The sequence below is a fragment of the Lithobates pipiens genome, unplaced genomic scaffold (assembly GCF_037356315.1).
Source record: "Lithobates pipiens isolate NorthernLeopardFrog02 unplaced genomic scaffold, aLitPip1_a1.2 Scaffold_19, whole genome shotgun sequence".
NCBI lineage: Eukaryota > Metazoa > Chordata > Amphibia > Anura > Ranidae > Lithobates > Lithobates pipiens.
The window spans coordinates 241607909-241624630 of record NW_027507764.1 but is presented as its reverse complement, the minus strand read 5'-3'; the positions used below and the strand labels follow the sequence as shown (position 1 = coordinate 241624630).

At 42.7% G+C, this 16722-nt stretch overlaps 1 protein-coding gene across 1 annotated transcript in view; it reads left to right on the top strand.

Annotated features, from left to right (window-relative positions):
- ACAA1 (acetyl-CoA acyltransferase 1) overlaps positions 1–16722 on the top strand; it is an 80350-nt gene that overhangs the window by 43011 nt on the left and 20617 nt on the right. Inside the window, exons 7-10 of the mRNA XM_077491848.1 lie at positions 2487–2567; positions 6365–6555; positions 12001–12180; positions 12275–12330. Coding sequence (XP_077347974.1) covers positions 2487–2567; positions 6365–6555; positions 12001–12180; positions 12275–12330 — 508 coding nt within the window. The remainder of the gene's footprint in view (positions 1–2486; positions 2568–6364; positions 6556–12000; positions 12181–12274; positions 12331–16722) is intronic.

Genomic DNA, 16722 nt, shown 5'->3' with positions numbered 1-16722 from the left:
TATATAATATACGTGTGCAAAAATAATCATGCTTTGAAGCAGGAATATTTTAGTACCAAAAAAAAAATAAAAAAATGATCTGGAAGCCATAAACTTTGTTTATACTTCCCAGATAATTTCTCCTGCGTTCAGATAAGCAAATTATATCCTCCAGTAAGTGCAAAAAAATACCAGTTGAAACCTGGCGCTGTCCAGTGCACTCTGCAGTTATTTCAAACAATATTATTAATCCTACCCGGCTCACGAACTACAGAACACCTACACCCTATGTTATGGAGGTGAGGAGAGAGAGTAGTGTTTTGTAGACCTAACAAGCTTCCTGTAGTAGAATAACAATACTGCTGCTCCATAAATACATTATAGTGAGTGAGCATTGTTAACTTAATACAGGAAGTGTTACTGGCAAGTTCACAAAGTGAAAATAAAGGAAGAAAATAAAACGAATGCAGCTATCACTTATAAGGACCGATAAGCTGCTATATAAATGTTTCTGTTACTGGATACACTTTATTTTGGTTAACTAAAACATAATTGATTTATACACAATTAGAGGGTATGGTTCATAAATGTACTTGATACTTTGTGCCCCACACCAGGGGGTTGCTCAGCAATAAATAGGCTTCTATTAGGGCAGCGGTAGGCGACCCTCAACACTGGTGCCACAAGCGGTACGTGAAGCCTCTTTTGCCAGCACTCAACTCCCTTCCCAAGAACAGAGCAGTGCAGGGAAGTGTCAGTGAGACGCTAATGCATTCCAAACTCACAATTCCCCATGCCACACCTGCACTGGGGGGAGGGGCACTGTGCCCCCACACATTGTAAACAATGGCAAACATTGATTGGTTATCTAACTTTGTTGTAGCTGCGATTGTCAGCTCTTGTGTTGGGGAAGAGATTGGGCGCAGTTCTGCTGGGGGGGGGCGGTCCCTATTCCCAAGAGGAGGAGCACTGTGATTTGGCACTGCCAAAGCCAATCAGTCCTGCTAGCCCCACCCACCATCTGGAGGAAGATGACTCGCTCGGTTGTCACTACCAATCTCAAAGAAGGGATTTCACTGTGATTGAGGAAACCACAATCGGGTGACAGTTTGTGGAATTGCTGTTGAGCCTTTGGGAATTTTGCCGATTAAAAGGGGGATACAGTGGTTGGGCAGAAGTGCAGGAGGTAAAATGGTGGGAGAGATGAGAAGCGGATTCAGCAGTGAAACAGAAGAGTACAGTACAGTGATAGGGCAGATGAACACGGGGTTACAGTGGTGGGACAGATAAGCAGGGGGGTTCAGTATTGTGCCAGATGAGAAGGGGGTTACAGTGGTGGAAAAGATAAGCGGGGGGAGGGTTCAGTGTTGGGGCAGATGTAAAAGGGAGGTGCATTAATGGGACAGATGAACAGGGAGTTTCAGAGGTGGGGCAGAAGAGCATTGGGGTACAGAGGTGGGGCAGAAGAGCTTGGGGTACAGAGGTGGGGCAGAAGAGCTTGGGGTACAGAGGTGGGGCAGAAGAGCTTGGGGTACAGAGGTGGGGCATAAGAGCTTGGGGTACAGAGGTGGGGCAGAAGAGCTTGGGGTACAGAGGTGGGGCAGAAGAGCTTGGGGTACAGAGGTGGGGCAGAAGAGCTTGGGGTACAGAGGTGGGGCAGAAGAGCTTGGGGTACAGAGGTGGGGCAGAAGAGCTTGGGGTACAGAGGTGGGGCAGAAGAGCTTGGGGTACAGAGGTGGGGCAGAAGAGCATGGGGGTACAGAGGTGGGGCAGAAGAGCATGGGGGTACAGAGGTGGGGCAGAAGAGCATGGGGGTACAGAAGTGGGGCAGAAGAGCATGGGGGTACAGAAGTGGGGCAGAAGAGCATGGGGGTACATAGGTGGGGAAGAAAAGAAAAAAGGTACTTTGGTGGGACAGATGAGGGGGGGGTTACAGTGGTGGGGCAGAGAAACAGATGGGTTCAGTGTCGGGACAGGTGAGAAGGGGGTTCAGTGGTGAGAAAGAAGAGCATGGGGGTACAGCGGTGGAGCAGATGAGCAGGGAGTGATGGGGCACATGAGAAAGGGGATACATTATTGGGGCAGGTGTGCAGGGGGTTAGAGGTGGGACAGATGAGCAGGGGGTTCAGAGGTGGGTCATATGTGCAGGGTAGTACAGTGGGGGACAGATTTGCAGGGGGTACAGTGATCTGAGTTGTGAAGGTGAAGGAATTGGGGCTGATCTAATGCATGAGAGTGCAGCATGTTAATTAGTCACTATTACTCAAGTAGTTTACAGCATTTACTTTATGAAAAATCCTTTTTGTGATTGAAAGTGTGAAGTTAACTTTTTTTTTTTTTTTTTATAAAATCGGCACACTCAATTTCTTTGAACAAAAATTTTTTTACACACTGTGCTCGAAAGGTTGCCTACCCCTGTATTTGGATTTGCAAACTTTATTATATTTGAGAAGAACTAGTTATGTTATAGTGATGGTTTTAAAAGTTTTATAATTGTTTTCTTGTAGGATTACATCAGAGAATGTGGCTGAACAGTTTGGAGTCAGCAGACAGAAACAAGATATGTTTTCCCTGGCATCTCAACAAAAGTAAACACATTTTAGTATCTTTAAATACCTAATCATATTTTTGTTTATATAACTATGGAAATTATGGACAGGACTGCGTTTGGTCTGCTGTTGTTGATACTGGGCGGCTGGTGATCGTTCAGTGCTCACCACAGAACACCGAAATTTTGATGTTTTATCATACAGTACAGGACACAGAAATTGTGTTATTGGACCATGGGTTATAGACAGGCTACCTTCAGATGATTGGACACTGTGTTGGTGCTACCCATAGTGCACATTTGTATAACCCCACTCACTTTGTGAGACTAGTCTTTTTTACTTGGGTACATTGTAATTGGTGGTCTCCTTTTTTCTTCTACTGACAGTTCTATCAAGGTCTGACTGCTTATATGTCCAAGGCCATCTAGCAGTTTCTGGATCTGTAACCCTCAGTACTGTACCTTGAGACTATATTCTTGCCCCACTTTGTGGGGCTGGCTTGTAATGTTTGCTTTGGGCACCAGATCCTGCATTAGCTGCTCACCTTGACATGAAGTGCAACATGTTTAGTTATAGCCACAGGATGCTATACAGTTACAGGACCACGGCCCATCTCTGTGGATCTTAGACCCTGAAAACCTCTTTTGAGGGTATGTCCACTGTGACAGGCAAAGCCTGAACCCCTAACAGACCCAGCTACATGTATAAGGTAGGCCAGGGCTTGTTAATAGGGGCTGGTTCCTGGTTATTAATACACAGTCCACAGTGCTGAGCACATAATACAGGTAAATAGGCAGAGTTTGGAGAAAGGGATTTTTTACTTGTAAATTCCATATCTTAGAGTTCAGTACAGGGCACAGGCCTCTCCGCTCTGTCTTCTGTGGTCCCTCCTTATTTCTTGCATATAAACTGGAGACTCGTAGCGTGAGTGAGCTTATATTCGCATGAAGTAAGGGTGATATTAGCAATAACCCCAAGGTAACTTGCAAATACCCCTTGGTCTATGAATACAAGTCCTGTACTCAAACCACCTTTTTCAAGAATTTACAGGTAATTCAGAATCCTTTTTTTTTTTTCTTCCTTCTTTCGGTCATTGGAGGACACAGCTTCTGCATTCGATCATCGCCTACTGGAACTGCCTAAAGCAATGCCACTATGGGGGCAAGCAAAACATAGTTCTGAAATATAAACTAACCATCCTAAAATAAAATATTACATGCCAGTCAGACTGCTGCCTGCAAAACATGTTGCCAAAACTATCATCAGTTGATACTGCCACATCCATCTTGTAAAACCTGTGAATGTATGAACTTACAACCAGGCGCTCACCTTACAAACATGAGAAATAGATGCTTGGTGGAAATCCCAGGATGCACTTGACTTCCTGCTCTTGTCAAATGCTCTGTAACCGGAAACTTGTGGTTCCCAGTGCTTATGCAAAGGTTGCCCTGTGCCCAGCATGAAGTTGCCAAACTTCACTTCACCCTAGTTGTATTACACATTATTTGGTGTCTTTTCATGACAAGTAAATCAAATCCTAATTTTTTTTTTATTTACTTGCATCAAAACAAATTCACTCAGTTGTCCCTCAACCGTTATGGAGGGTGACTTGAGAGTATGCATATATTACATGAGCAGTAAGTGTATTGTTTTTGCAATTTGTCACAGAGTATACATGATTTGATAATGCATCTAAGCTGCATTGCAGTACAGCACACATTTATGGTGTGAATGAACCCTGATGTGGATTGCCCAAATCATAAAGATGGGTACTGCTTGTTTTTTTTGTTTTTTTAAAGATAGTGTCACTTAAGAAAAATTTTGTTGAAAGCAAAACTAAAAAGTTGGTGAAAGTAAAACCTGGTAAAGATTCCCACATACTTGCATGTGATTCTTTTTATGAATAGGCTAGCAGTAGAGCTTTCAACTTGGTAGGGAAGTCCAATACCTCAAGAACAGTCAATGGTTAATAGAGAGGGACACTTTCTGAGAAAGTTTTAGTAGTGGGATCTCTCTCCTTGAAAGGCATGCAGTTTTTGTAACAATGAGACCAGGTTACACCTGGATGACACTAAACGAACAACTCTCTGCTCTTAAGCAGTGCTGTGCCTTTCCACTGTGGATCCTACCCCAGGTGTTGAAGGCAAAGTCAAGCTGTTCCTGCTCACAGATAGCGGACAAGCAGCAGCAATGCCAGTAGATCCTAAAATAAAACTTCCAAAGCTGATGCCTGACCCATCATTGTGCTTAGGCCAACCGCTGCTCCACCCTGTGCTAAGGAAAAGCCAGGAGACAGGCAATGGTGAAACAATGAGGGCATACCCCTAGGGATTCACGCTATGCAAAATAGGCCTTCCTATAAATCTTACAAGATGTTGCCTTGTGAGCCTTAAGCATAGTGTGGATGATTGCATTAGATAACACCCTATCCTTCAGAACTTGGCTTTCAACCAAATAGTGCTTTGAGACAACAGTTCTTCTCAAAGTAGGCACCAAGCTGTGCCCACTACAAAAGGTTCAAGATTCACATATCATAATCTGCAGGGCTAATCTGGAGCCAAAAGGGTCACCAGAATCCCCTCAACTTCAATCCAGTGTCGTTCCCGTGACAAATGTTTTACTGGAGGGTAAGCATATATTACAGTGTAGCAACCCCATGGAGCCCCTACTGCAAGGGTTCTTTTTGGCCTTTTTACAAACATAAGAAAAATAAGAAAAGTGTTGCACTTGGCCAATATTGACAACTGCTGTGACCCAATAAATCTGAATTCTAGACTGTTGAAAATATGTAAAAAAAGGGTGCGCTTAAATGTTGATATAACATGTGATAATTACTATGTGAATGACCAAAACAAGTAAGTATACAAGAATAAAGTGTAAGTGCACAGATCAATAACAAACATATATTGAATTAAAATATCAACAAATCATTCAACTCAAAGTCCATAGGATCCACTTATAGCCTATATGAAAAAATAAAGTGCTCAGTGCTTATGGACAAACATCCACTTTAAAAGGTGCTTCAGTGCTCCTTAGAAAAAAGCAGTCTCTTACCAGATAGTATAAATCTCGGTTACAGAGCTCAAACAAGGCTGCATATAGTCTCCACATTAGAAGCTTCAATGATAGGGTGTTGCTGCTGTGATGTTATCATTGCTAGAAATGGACCCAAACATCCCCTCAAGTGGCCGCTCACCAAAAAGGCATATATGAAGGCAAATGTGTGCAATCCTGTCCGCCTCGATTCATTTATCTGTGTGGAGTGGACCGATGACCTCAAGGCAGCACCAGCATCATGACAAACTCCCAAGGAGCCATGGATAGGCTGAAGAGAGAGACTACAAAGTGATAATGTACACACACAACTTGCTGCCCACAGGGAAATGGAGCTTTCACAGCCAAACCTGTTTGTGGCATGGAGCTAGCTAGTTCCTTGATGTAGCCTGTCTGTTTTTTTTGTAGCTGTAGTGGGTGTCCTACTCCTGCAAGTGGCACTATACCCAGTTGGTGATGATCTAAATGAAAAGAACTGTTGTCCATTAAACACATAAAAAGGATTTTATAGTGAGTCCGAAAAAGTATTTTTTATTGTATGTGATTGGGTAAGTCAACACAGCTTTACCTCATTCACTAAGTTTGGTAAAATTACATGCTCAACTACTTTAATTAATCAACACCCCTGTATATCATAAGAGCAGATTATGCTTCTTATGACACTGGTCTTATGCTGATGCTCTTGGTGTAATGTGATATTTCATGTTCACTGTGAAAGTCCCCTTCACGCATACAATGCAGCATGCAAAGAGATCTCTAATAATATAATCTCTCAATTGTAGAGCTGCAGCTGCACAAAGGGCAGGCCGCTTCAAGGCTGAAATAGTTCCTGTAACCACCACAATCACTGATGATCAAGGCAATACGAGGACCATCACAGTAAGTGAAGATGATGGCATCCGGCCAAGCACCACCCTGGAGGGGCTGACAAAACTTAAACCAGCCTTTAAAGAAGATGGGAGCACTACTGCTGGTATGTAGCTTCGCTCATTTGTGCTCTTTTAACTATGACAAGCAGTTGTGCCATTTAATTATGGTGCTATGCTGTATATTTCATGAGGTGTTTGAAATTTCCACCACATGGTTTTAAGTGGATAAGATGCTCTTTGGCAGTGGATGAAGGTAAACCACTTTAGCAGGAAAAAAGGAAAATTTGTGACTTTAGATGAGGCAGATGCCTCCATCCCGGTTTCATGAGAAAAAAAGGGAGAAAAGGGCGGAACTTTAAATGAGACATGCAGTCGACAGTGGTGGGTATAAAAAAACTGCAAATTTAATATAAATCCCGATTAAAAATTCATACAGTGAGATACATGATAAAACAGCAGATTTCATATATATACATTTAGGAACATGAAGGAACATGAATTATATGACAGTATGTAGACCCTAATGCTACATTGACTGAGGGACTTCCTATTTGCTTTGAATTACTGATACCATTGAAAATATCCATATAAATGATAATAAATGAAAACAATAAATCAGCTTAAGCATTGAATATACTATGGCTCTACGCGTTTCGTGGAGTATATTAATCCACTCATCAGGAGCAGTAATGTCTTTAATCTGTTAAAGTCACTGCCTTAAGGGGAAAGGTACACCAAGGGGAAAGATGTAGTGGGGAAAAATATATACTCTGAACATTACTCACAAACGCCATGTGGAGATGCAATCTCGAGAGCTGGAGGCTCCCCTAAGGGTATCTTAACACGAACAGGCCTACCAAAATGGCCCCAAAACCTGAGGAAAGCTATCCAAACACTGGTGGCTCATATCAACCAATAGTAAGTGGTAGCTACAAAGATCTTGAGTGGTTTCTAAAATTATAAATATAAACATATATATATATATATATATATATATATATATATATATATATATATATATATATATATATATATATATATATATATATACATACATACATACATACATACATACATACATACATACATACATACATACATACATACATACATACATACATACATACATACATACATACATACATACATACATACACACATATATATATATATATATATATATATATATATATATATATACATATACATATACATACATATTGTAGCAGAGCGTCCCAGAGAGAGCCTGGGAAAGTCCTGTTTGGGGTTTATACTTCTCCCAGGCTCCTCTCATACACATTCAGGAATCTGGACAAATCGGGACACATCGGGATCCTGGACAAATGACTTTCTACGGAATAGACAAAATAAGAGGCCACTGGAGAGGAGAAGACAAAACGATCAAAATATCCAGGAACGAAACTAAATGGATTTTTAATTTAGATACCCTCCAGCCAAGGGGAATGAACATAGAACTAGACCTCAATTGCTTCTTAACTAACTTTTAACAATTAACTGATCGCCCCAGCATTGGATAATGCTGGACGAATATTCCGCAGTCGAATGTTACCCATACACACACATATTATAGGATCCCGACAAGACCTAACCACATATATAGTAGCCTATTCTACACCTCATGACCCAACCTTTCTTGGGTTCAGGTCGAATGTTATCCATTCAAAATACGTTAGAGATGTCTGAACTACAATAAGACCCCCTTTTTAAAATTATCCAAAAGTTCCCCTGAACGTAATATACAGTTACAATATCACAACCACCTACAGGACGATACTAGTTAGATCTCCTTAGCACCTCCATATAGAGTTTTATTTTAAATTAATGTCTCCCTAAACAACTTTCCTCTGGAATAATCCCCTCTTTTATTAGTATGTACAAAAGATTTTTTAAATACATAAAAACCTTTTCATGTAATTTTTATAATTCTTATAATTCATATAATTTTTATAAATTCTCATGTGTTTTCTCTAATATTAATGTGTACCCCCCTGTTTACATATGAATTTTTTATAAGTATTTTTTATATAAGAATTTTTTATATTTTTTTATATTTTTTGTATTTTTTATATATGCGAATTCTACATGTATTTATATGCATATATTTATTTATTTATTTACTGTATTTTTAGTGTTATTCCCAGACAAGAAAAAACTAATTATAAACATCCGGTCAAATGGGAAATGACTAAGGAATGTCATCTAAATTGAGTGTGGCTCATAGGTAGGCTGCAGTGCTCCAAGACTAATTATGCCTATTACATCGGTTTTTCTTAAGGGCGCTAGGGGGCAAAATTGCTTTTATCCCTAGCAAAGAAAGGGCATCCCATATCCAAAATGGCGCTGTTAGTTCAGCGCAGGCGTAGTGGAGCACTACACCCTATTTAAGCAATAAGGTGCACCAATATGGCCGCTCCAGAGGACGTCGTAGTGACGAAACGCGTAGGGCGTGGCCACGTTGTGTGCACTCGTTTGAGACGAACGGAGTTTTTACTATACGCATATGCTTTTAATACAAAATGTGAGTAGATTTTAAATTTAATAAACGAACGATTTGGTTAAGAACGTATTACACTATGGATATGTCTTTCCTTATACATTAACGTTGGATATTACACGGACGGAATAACGAAGCTTCACCCAGTGCACCTGCAGCAGCCAGAGAGCGACACAGTGGCTTACATTGTGAAGGTTCATCTAGCCCCACGAGGGCATTAACTCTGGTGAGAGCATTTATATACCATAGCACAGAGTGGCGCACCGGGGATGAAGTTTTCTAAGTGAAAGTCCACACTATTTGCACAAGTGAATCAAATACCCCCCATTGATTTTTTGTAATCATTTCAACAATAATCCGAAGAGGCAGCACTATCAAGCCAAATATTAATTTTGGACTTATATTGGACTCAGAAGCGTCTTCATGCGATTATTGGTTGAAAACATTGTTGATCTGCACATTTAACGCCTTTATGCGGTTTTTTGGTTGAATGATTTCTGATCCTTGGTTGCTCTGATCTGTAGTTGTCTTTTTGCACAATTTTTTGCACATGTTTGCACAATCTGTTTTCAACTAATATATCATCGAATACTAATAACAATTTCACCATTTTGCACATTTAATGAATGTTTTTAATAACTTGATACGCACAGGACAATTAACACTCATTTGTTGTTTCATTATAATGAAATGTGAATGTTGATTACACATTATTTACACATTATCTACACATAGTTTGCTTTGGACAAAATTGCTTTAGGATATCTTTGCACGGTAGCACTAACAGTTCTTTCTTTTCTCTCCCCTTTTTTATATATAAAAAACAAACACTAGGGCTTGATAAGTTAACTCATTTTATCACTGATAGGGTTTAGCGCCATACCTTTTTTATTTCACATTTCATTTCCCTCTCCTCCCCAACAAGGAAGTGAGGGCTTCAGGCACAGGCAGCTCTAACCCAGCATATTTCATTTCCTTCTTTTAATTTTACCACATATTCCTATCACAGCGGAGATTTGTTTGTCCATAGCGCGACTTTATTTATTCATTTATATATAAAATATAATTTGTCAAACGGACAAATTCTGTACTTAAGTGAGAACAAAGTGCAGTTATATCCATCTAACTGCCTATATTACCTGATGTTGGATTTGAAGCAACCAGGGTGTGCATTCAATGAATGCCAGACAAACAAAGAAAGTTGAGCCAACCTCGTGGACAGACTCCCCACCACTGTCGACTGTATGTCTCATTTAAAGTCTCGCCCTGTAAACCAATTTAGGTAAGTAAAAGGAGGGGTAAGGGGGGATACTAATGCCTAAACTATTTTTACCCTAGTGCAAGGAATGCATTAAGGTAACAACTGTTTAGAACCACTTTAAGAGACTGTTCACACTATGCAGTCACCACAAGGGCACATAGAAAAGAATGTGCCCTGCTCACTCTGCAATGCCACGTTCAGGTGGGTTGCAGTGTGTTGTGAAAAAATCTGCACTACACGAAGCGCACCTGATGTTTGTACTTTATCTGTGTGTACTGTGTTCTGCGTTAAACATAAATGAAATGTTACTTTGACATTTCAAACTGAAAAAAAACAAGCTGTATTGCATTGTTACAATGCAAGGCACCACTCCCCACCACTGGCATAGAATGGACACCAGACTGCATGTTAAAATGAATAGTTGCCCAACGGGGTCAGCCTTGGACATGTAGAGAATAATTAGGCAGCACACTGCAGCAAATTATGGGTGTGACATAATTCTGCTAAAATGAGAAGGGGGCTTAAAACTTGGGGAGTAACGCAGTAGCAAGAATCTAATCTAAGTGCATGTAACCCAGAGAGTGCAGGAGTCAGAAAAGCATAATGAACAGCTCATTAGACAGAGTACTACATAGAATTACCTTCCCCTTCCTAAATTCTCCAAACCAAAGTTAGAAGTCCCCTCTCTGTTGCGTCATGTGGCTTGAGTCAAGGGGACTCTTAAGAAGGCCTCCCTTGATCTGAACTGCTTTAGCCCACTCTTTGAATTGTCTATCTCTGGTGTCTGACAGGTGGCAGGAATGGCTGCTGTCCTTCAGGTCCCCGGCGGCTGTTAGCGATGGCTGCTGCACAGCACATATTCTGGGGAGCAGAGCGTATTTGAACCCATTTTTATCTAGGCCCCTGATTTCTTGCTAAAAATGTCAAGAGGATAGATTGCCTCCTACTGTGTGGATCCCAGTGTGCCCCTAATTTCTCCCCGATCTCCAGTTGCCAATTACCCCCCTCCAGGTGGAGGAGGGGGGTTGTTTTGGGTCCACGGGCAGGCCTTCCAGTGTTGATTACGGCTGCAACCATCTGTGCAGTTTTATGCCACTAGGGACCCCTAGGGTGAAGATTTGAAAGATACCTGTGGCCCTGTACATGCTTTTAAAGTTCTTACTAGCGAAGTGTTCAACATACACCCTCTGAACATCCAATTATGGTTTCTCCCTGTTCTTTCCCCTGAAGGAGGAGTAAACTATAGATTCTGAAACGTGATGGATGTGAGAAACCAAATAAACACATTGTATATTGTTATGTACAATGGTGTAAATAGTTTCAATGGGTGTTTCAACATTTTATGCTTTTATATGAATATCGTTTTTATGTTATTTTTTCAAAATACTTTATAATTACTCACTTACGCTATATAAACCTTTTTGATCAAATTTGTGCCTTAAAAGTCCACCACGTAGGGGATTCTTTTTTCTTTCTTACAGTCTGTGCTGTCATACAATGTATGTTTTTCTATACTGCAAAGAAAGTACTGTATCTGGTTATTTTTGCACATCTGACTTTGAATTTACCACAGATGCATTCTTTAAAGTGACCAGTTGTGTTTCATGCGGCTACCCCTCTGCCACAATGACTTTAAATCATAATTCATTTGTTTGGTTTTTTTCTTCTGTAAGCAAACTTCTGCTGCTCAGTTCTTTTTTTTTTTTCTCACTGGAGTTTAAAAAAAGAAAAACTCTGTGTAAAGTCAACTTTTTTTTTGTCCTATGTGTACAGGCAATGCCAGTCAAGTTAGTGATGGAGCTGCAGCAGTTTTGCTAGCTAGACGATCAACAGCTACGCGTCTGGGTCTGCCTATCATGGGGGTGCTAAGGTCGTTTGCTGTAGTGGGGGTCCCTCCTGATGTTATGGGGATAGGACCAGCCTATGCTATACCTGTGGCTTTAGAGAAAGCAGGTAGGTATTAACTGGTTTGTTCTGTTAACTGAAGACTAATGTAAAGTGTGATAATATAAATGATAAATATTTTAAAACTTGTTTATGCCCACAGGTCTCACAATTGATGATATTGACGTTTATGAAATTAATGAAGCATTTGCCAGTCAGGTGAGTTATGTACTCTGATGAACTATTTCAGCAAATACATCGGGTGCCCAATGACACAACCTGGTCAGCTTCAAACACGTTTTACAGAATTGAGTAATTCTAATTTATTGTATTTAAACTGCATTTGATTTTTCAATAAGTAGTTAAAACTAGTAGTCTTTAAACTAGTGCTGCATCTTACTTTAATCTGGTATTTTTATATTTGATTACCTGGACATATATTGATTATACAAAATAAGAACTTTAGAAAAACATAGTTTAGGAAAGTGCAAAATCCCAGAATATTGAGCATTTTAGCTGATAATGTGACTGTGTTAACAGTTGGCATTATGCGAGACTGACTGGTCTAAATCTTGTAAGTTTAGGAGAAATGCAAACTTAGCTCAGTCTATCACCAGCTGCCACACTTTTCTGCATGTTGGCTTTACCTAACAATATCCCTATAATGACAATAGCTATATCAGCTTGTTCCTAAAGCAGAATTACACTTCATCTGAGAACCACAAACCAAAAATGCGATTTAATTAATTTGTAATAGTCAAAGCTAATTCACCCATTCATCCATGTCTCCATGCTTTATTTTGTTGAGAAATCACTTTGAAAAACAACCCTGTCGTTCCTGGCCGTGGCCATCTTGAGTAAGGGCAGATGATTGATGTAGCATTTAATTCCTAGAAGCAAGAGAGGGTGTATTTAGCTGAGAAATCCCTTCCTCCGCTATTGAAGACTCCCGGGATGTATGACATAATTTGCCTAGGCCAAGGAAGTAACTGAAGAAATGTAAAAATACATTAAAAAAAAGAAGTATGATATACTTTACTATCCATTTACTAATGCTAGCAGCATAAGGATTAGGGCTCCTGTACACTACATCCTCTAAACTTGGGCATTTCTTTTTTGCCAAAGCATTGTTTACCCCATAGAAGCCTAAGTGTCCTTGTACACACATGCTTTTACAGGAGTTTAGAAGCTGCTGTGGTTAGGGGAGGCTGAACCTCCCTATCCTGAATCACAATCAGGATAGGAACGTTTTGACCTCCAGCCCTAAAGAGCAGTGAAATCGTGGCCAAATTTTGCTGTGTTTTTCCCGCAGCCGACGGTCAACCTAGTCTGTGTGTACATGAAGCCTTAAAATTAGTCAATGTTGATTGAGAAAGTGAAGTTCTGCTTTAAAAATGCCCACATGCTCATTCCCCTTAACCACTTTCCAACCACCATATAGCAGAATGATGTGCGCAAAGTGGTTACGTTATCCTGGCTGGATGTTATTTGACGTCCAGCAGGGTAAGCCGAAATCGTGCGGCCATCGTTGGTGAGGTGCATCACTCTGAAGCACTGCATCACCGATCTCAGTAAAGACCCTCTGACATTGGCTCTTTAACCTGTGATCAGCTGTGTCCAATCACAGCGTAAAAAGGAAGAGCCATGTATCCGATTTTTCCTCCACCTATGCTGACAGATGCAAGTAGAGGAAAGCTGATCAACTGCTCACGTGACGGGGGGGGGGGGGTGCGCTGATTATCAGCACAGCCCCCCTGAGGATGCTCACCAGGGATGCCCACCCAGGACCAGCAGGGTTGCCAATCAGTGCACATGCAATACCTGCCAGTGCCTCCTCAGTGCTGCCTATCAGAGCCATATCAGTGCCTTTCAGTGCTGCCTATTAGTGCCTCATCAGTGCCGCCATATAAGTGACCATCAGTGAAGGAGAATACTTATTTACAAACTATTATAACTGAAATAAAGAAACTTTGTTTTTTCTCTTATATTCACCGACCGACACAGCTCCTCTCTGTAACTAAATGGATTGTATAGCCTGCCATTAGGAGAAACTAGGCAAAATTGTTACACAATTCACAGAACTTTAATCGCGCCCCAGCAGCTTCAGTTTTTATTTTGCCTAGCAAGGAGAATGACCTAGGAAATCCTGCGGGCCTCTCGGTCCATGTTTTTTGCTGCAGGTTTTCTGCTTTTTGCGCAAGATGAGAGATCCTGAGATCTTCTATCAACTGCCGGCTGGGTAACAGGCTGGTTAATGAAATCCTTGTACTTTACCCAGTCCAGCCATCGAGCGTGAGCAGGCCCCATCTACGGCTCGGCAGGCAACGACATACCTCATGCTCCAGTGGTGGTCGGTGAGCTTCAATGCTCCGGGGTATACATATGACCGGTCTACTGATGTCTGGATCACAGTATACCAGGCCAGTAACCTTCCCTGTGACTGCGCAGGAGTTGACTACCACGGAATGTCTCCCCAGCTCTTCAGGACTGGTAAGTACGTCTCTCTCTGCATCGGTGGGGGGAGCAGCTGGGCATTCCCTGGGGGGTCGATTTGGGGGCCACCTCAACTCCTTATCTTCTCTCCAAAGTCCCTATCACCCCTCCTTCCCCCCTCTGAGGGGGGTGTCTGCATGCTCTGCGGGTGGTGCGTGTGTGCGTGTGTGCGTGTGTGTGCGTGTGTGCGTGTGTGTGCGTGTGTGTGTGTGTGTGTGTGTGTGTGTGTGTGTGTGTGTGTGTGTGTCGCCGTTTCTCACCTGTGGGGCTCTGTGCGGTTGCTGTTCAATTCTGGTCCAGGTCTGGGGGTCCAAAAAAGGCAGTTTTTGGGGAGGATGTCTGTGTGTCAGCAGGCAGTTCGTTTTTATTTTTTGCTCTTTTCACCTCATGGCGCCGTTCCGGCGGCCATCTTGGATTTGGGAAAGCTATAGATTCCCCTGGGGAGCTTCAGCAGCCATTTCCCTGAGATGATTTCTTCACCACTGGCCTCTTGTGGCAGCTTGCAATGTGCTTTCTCTTGTCACTTCCTGTATTCCCTGTGTGTGAGGGACATTGGATGGCTCTGTGTGGAAAGCTGAAGCTGTTCTGCAGACCGTTGCACCGCTGTTAGAGCTGCTGCTGCTGACACAGTTTTTTTCTCCTCTTTGCATCCGGGAACCTCCTAGAGACTACAGGCACTGTTGTTGGCATTCACAGAACGCCCCAGGGTAGTGAGTCTAGCGCTAAGCACCCCCCCCCCCACGTGGCGGCAGCAGGAGGGTGGGACCTTCACTGTCCTAAGTCCCCTTGCAGGTGGCAGACAGGATAGGGTCAGCATGGCTTCAGAAACTGGTGTTTCTTCCCCCGAAATCCAGGCTATAGCAACTGGGTCACCTGCGTTTAGTGCGGTGCTCATGGACCCCCTGACGGCGTTCCTGGACCACTATTTTGCTAAGATAGAGACAGCACGTGGCAGGAAAGGTGCACGTAAGAGGCCCCTTTCCCCCCCCCCTGTCATCTGGGGAAAGCTCTGATGCAGACACGGGCCCTGCTGTGGCTGGAGACCCCTGCTCTGACCTATCGGACGTGGCTGACCAGGACCGTTCGGACAGTGAGGATGATTCCCCGTCCAGGTTGTTGGAGCACTTATCACAGCTGTGCGTGATACCCTGAAGATTCAGGAGCCAGCGGATTCCTCTGCTGATGTACCGATCCCTTTTGGGTCCCACAAGCCAGCACGTTCACCTAAGGTTTTCCTTTATTTTGACAAATTCATCTACAGGGAATGGGGTCGCCTGCAACGGACCTTTTCGGTCCCCAAAAACTTGGCGGTGCGCTACCCCTTTGAGGAAAGCCTTTGCAAAATGTCGTTGGCTCCTCCGGTCGTTGACCCCCCAGTGTCTAGGTTAAATAAAGTAACCACGATCCCGGTTGAGGGGACTCCTGCATTCAAGGATCCCACGGACAGGAAGGCCGAAGCAGTGGCTTGTTCCTTGTTTATGGTTGTGGGGTCAGCCGTGCGACCTGTACTGGCATCCGCACTGGTGTCGCAGACATTGAGTGGGCAAAACTTTTGCACTGCGAATTGGGAGAGCAGAATGCCTCCTCTGTCTGCGTGGAGTTAGCAGACCAACTAGTGCAAGGCCTTAAGTACATTTGTGACGCAGCCCTGGATACTCTCCCTCTGTTATCCAGGGCCTCAGTGTCAGCTGTGGTGCTGAGGCGCCTTATTTGGCTGAAATGCTGGTCCGCTGACCAGGCATCCAAGAAAGCCCTGACAGATCTTCCCTTCCTTGGCAACCGGCTCTTTGGAGCCTCGTTGGATGACATTATTAAAAATGCCACGGGTAGTAAGAGTACACTACTCCCACAGGCCAGGAAGTCTAATGCCGCGTACACACGAGCGGACTTTTCAACATCAAAGGTCAGACGGAACAATTCCGGCAGACTATTCGATCGTGTGTGGGCTGCAGCGGACTTTTGATTCGCAAAAGTCTGACAGACTTTAGAAATGGAACATGTTTCAAATTTTTCTGACAGAACTCTGCCTGACCCAGTTCCTACCGAGAAATCCGCTCGTGTGCGTGCTAGTCTGACAGGCTAAAACCGACGCTAGGGCTGCTATTGGCTACTGGCTAC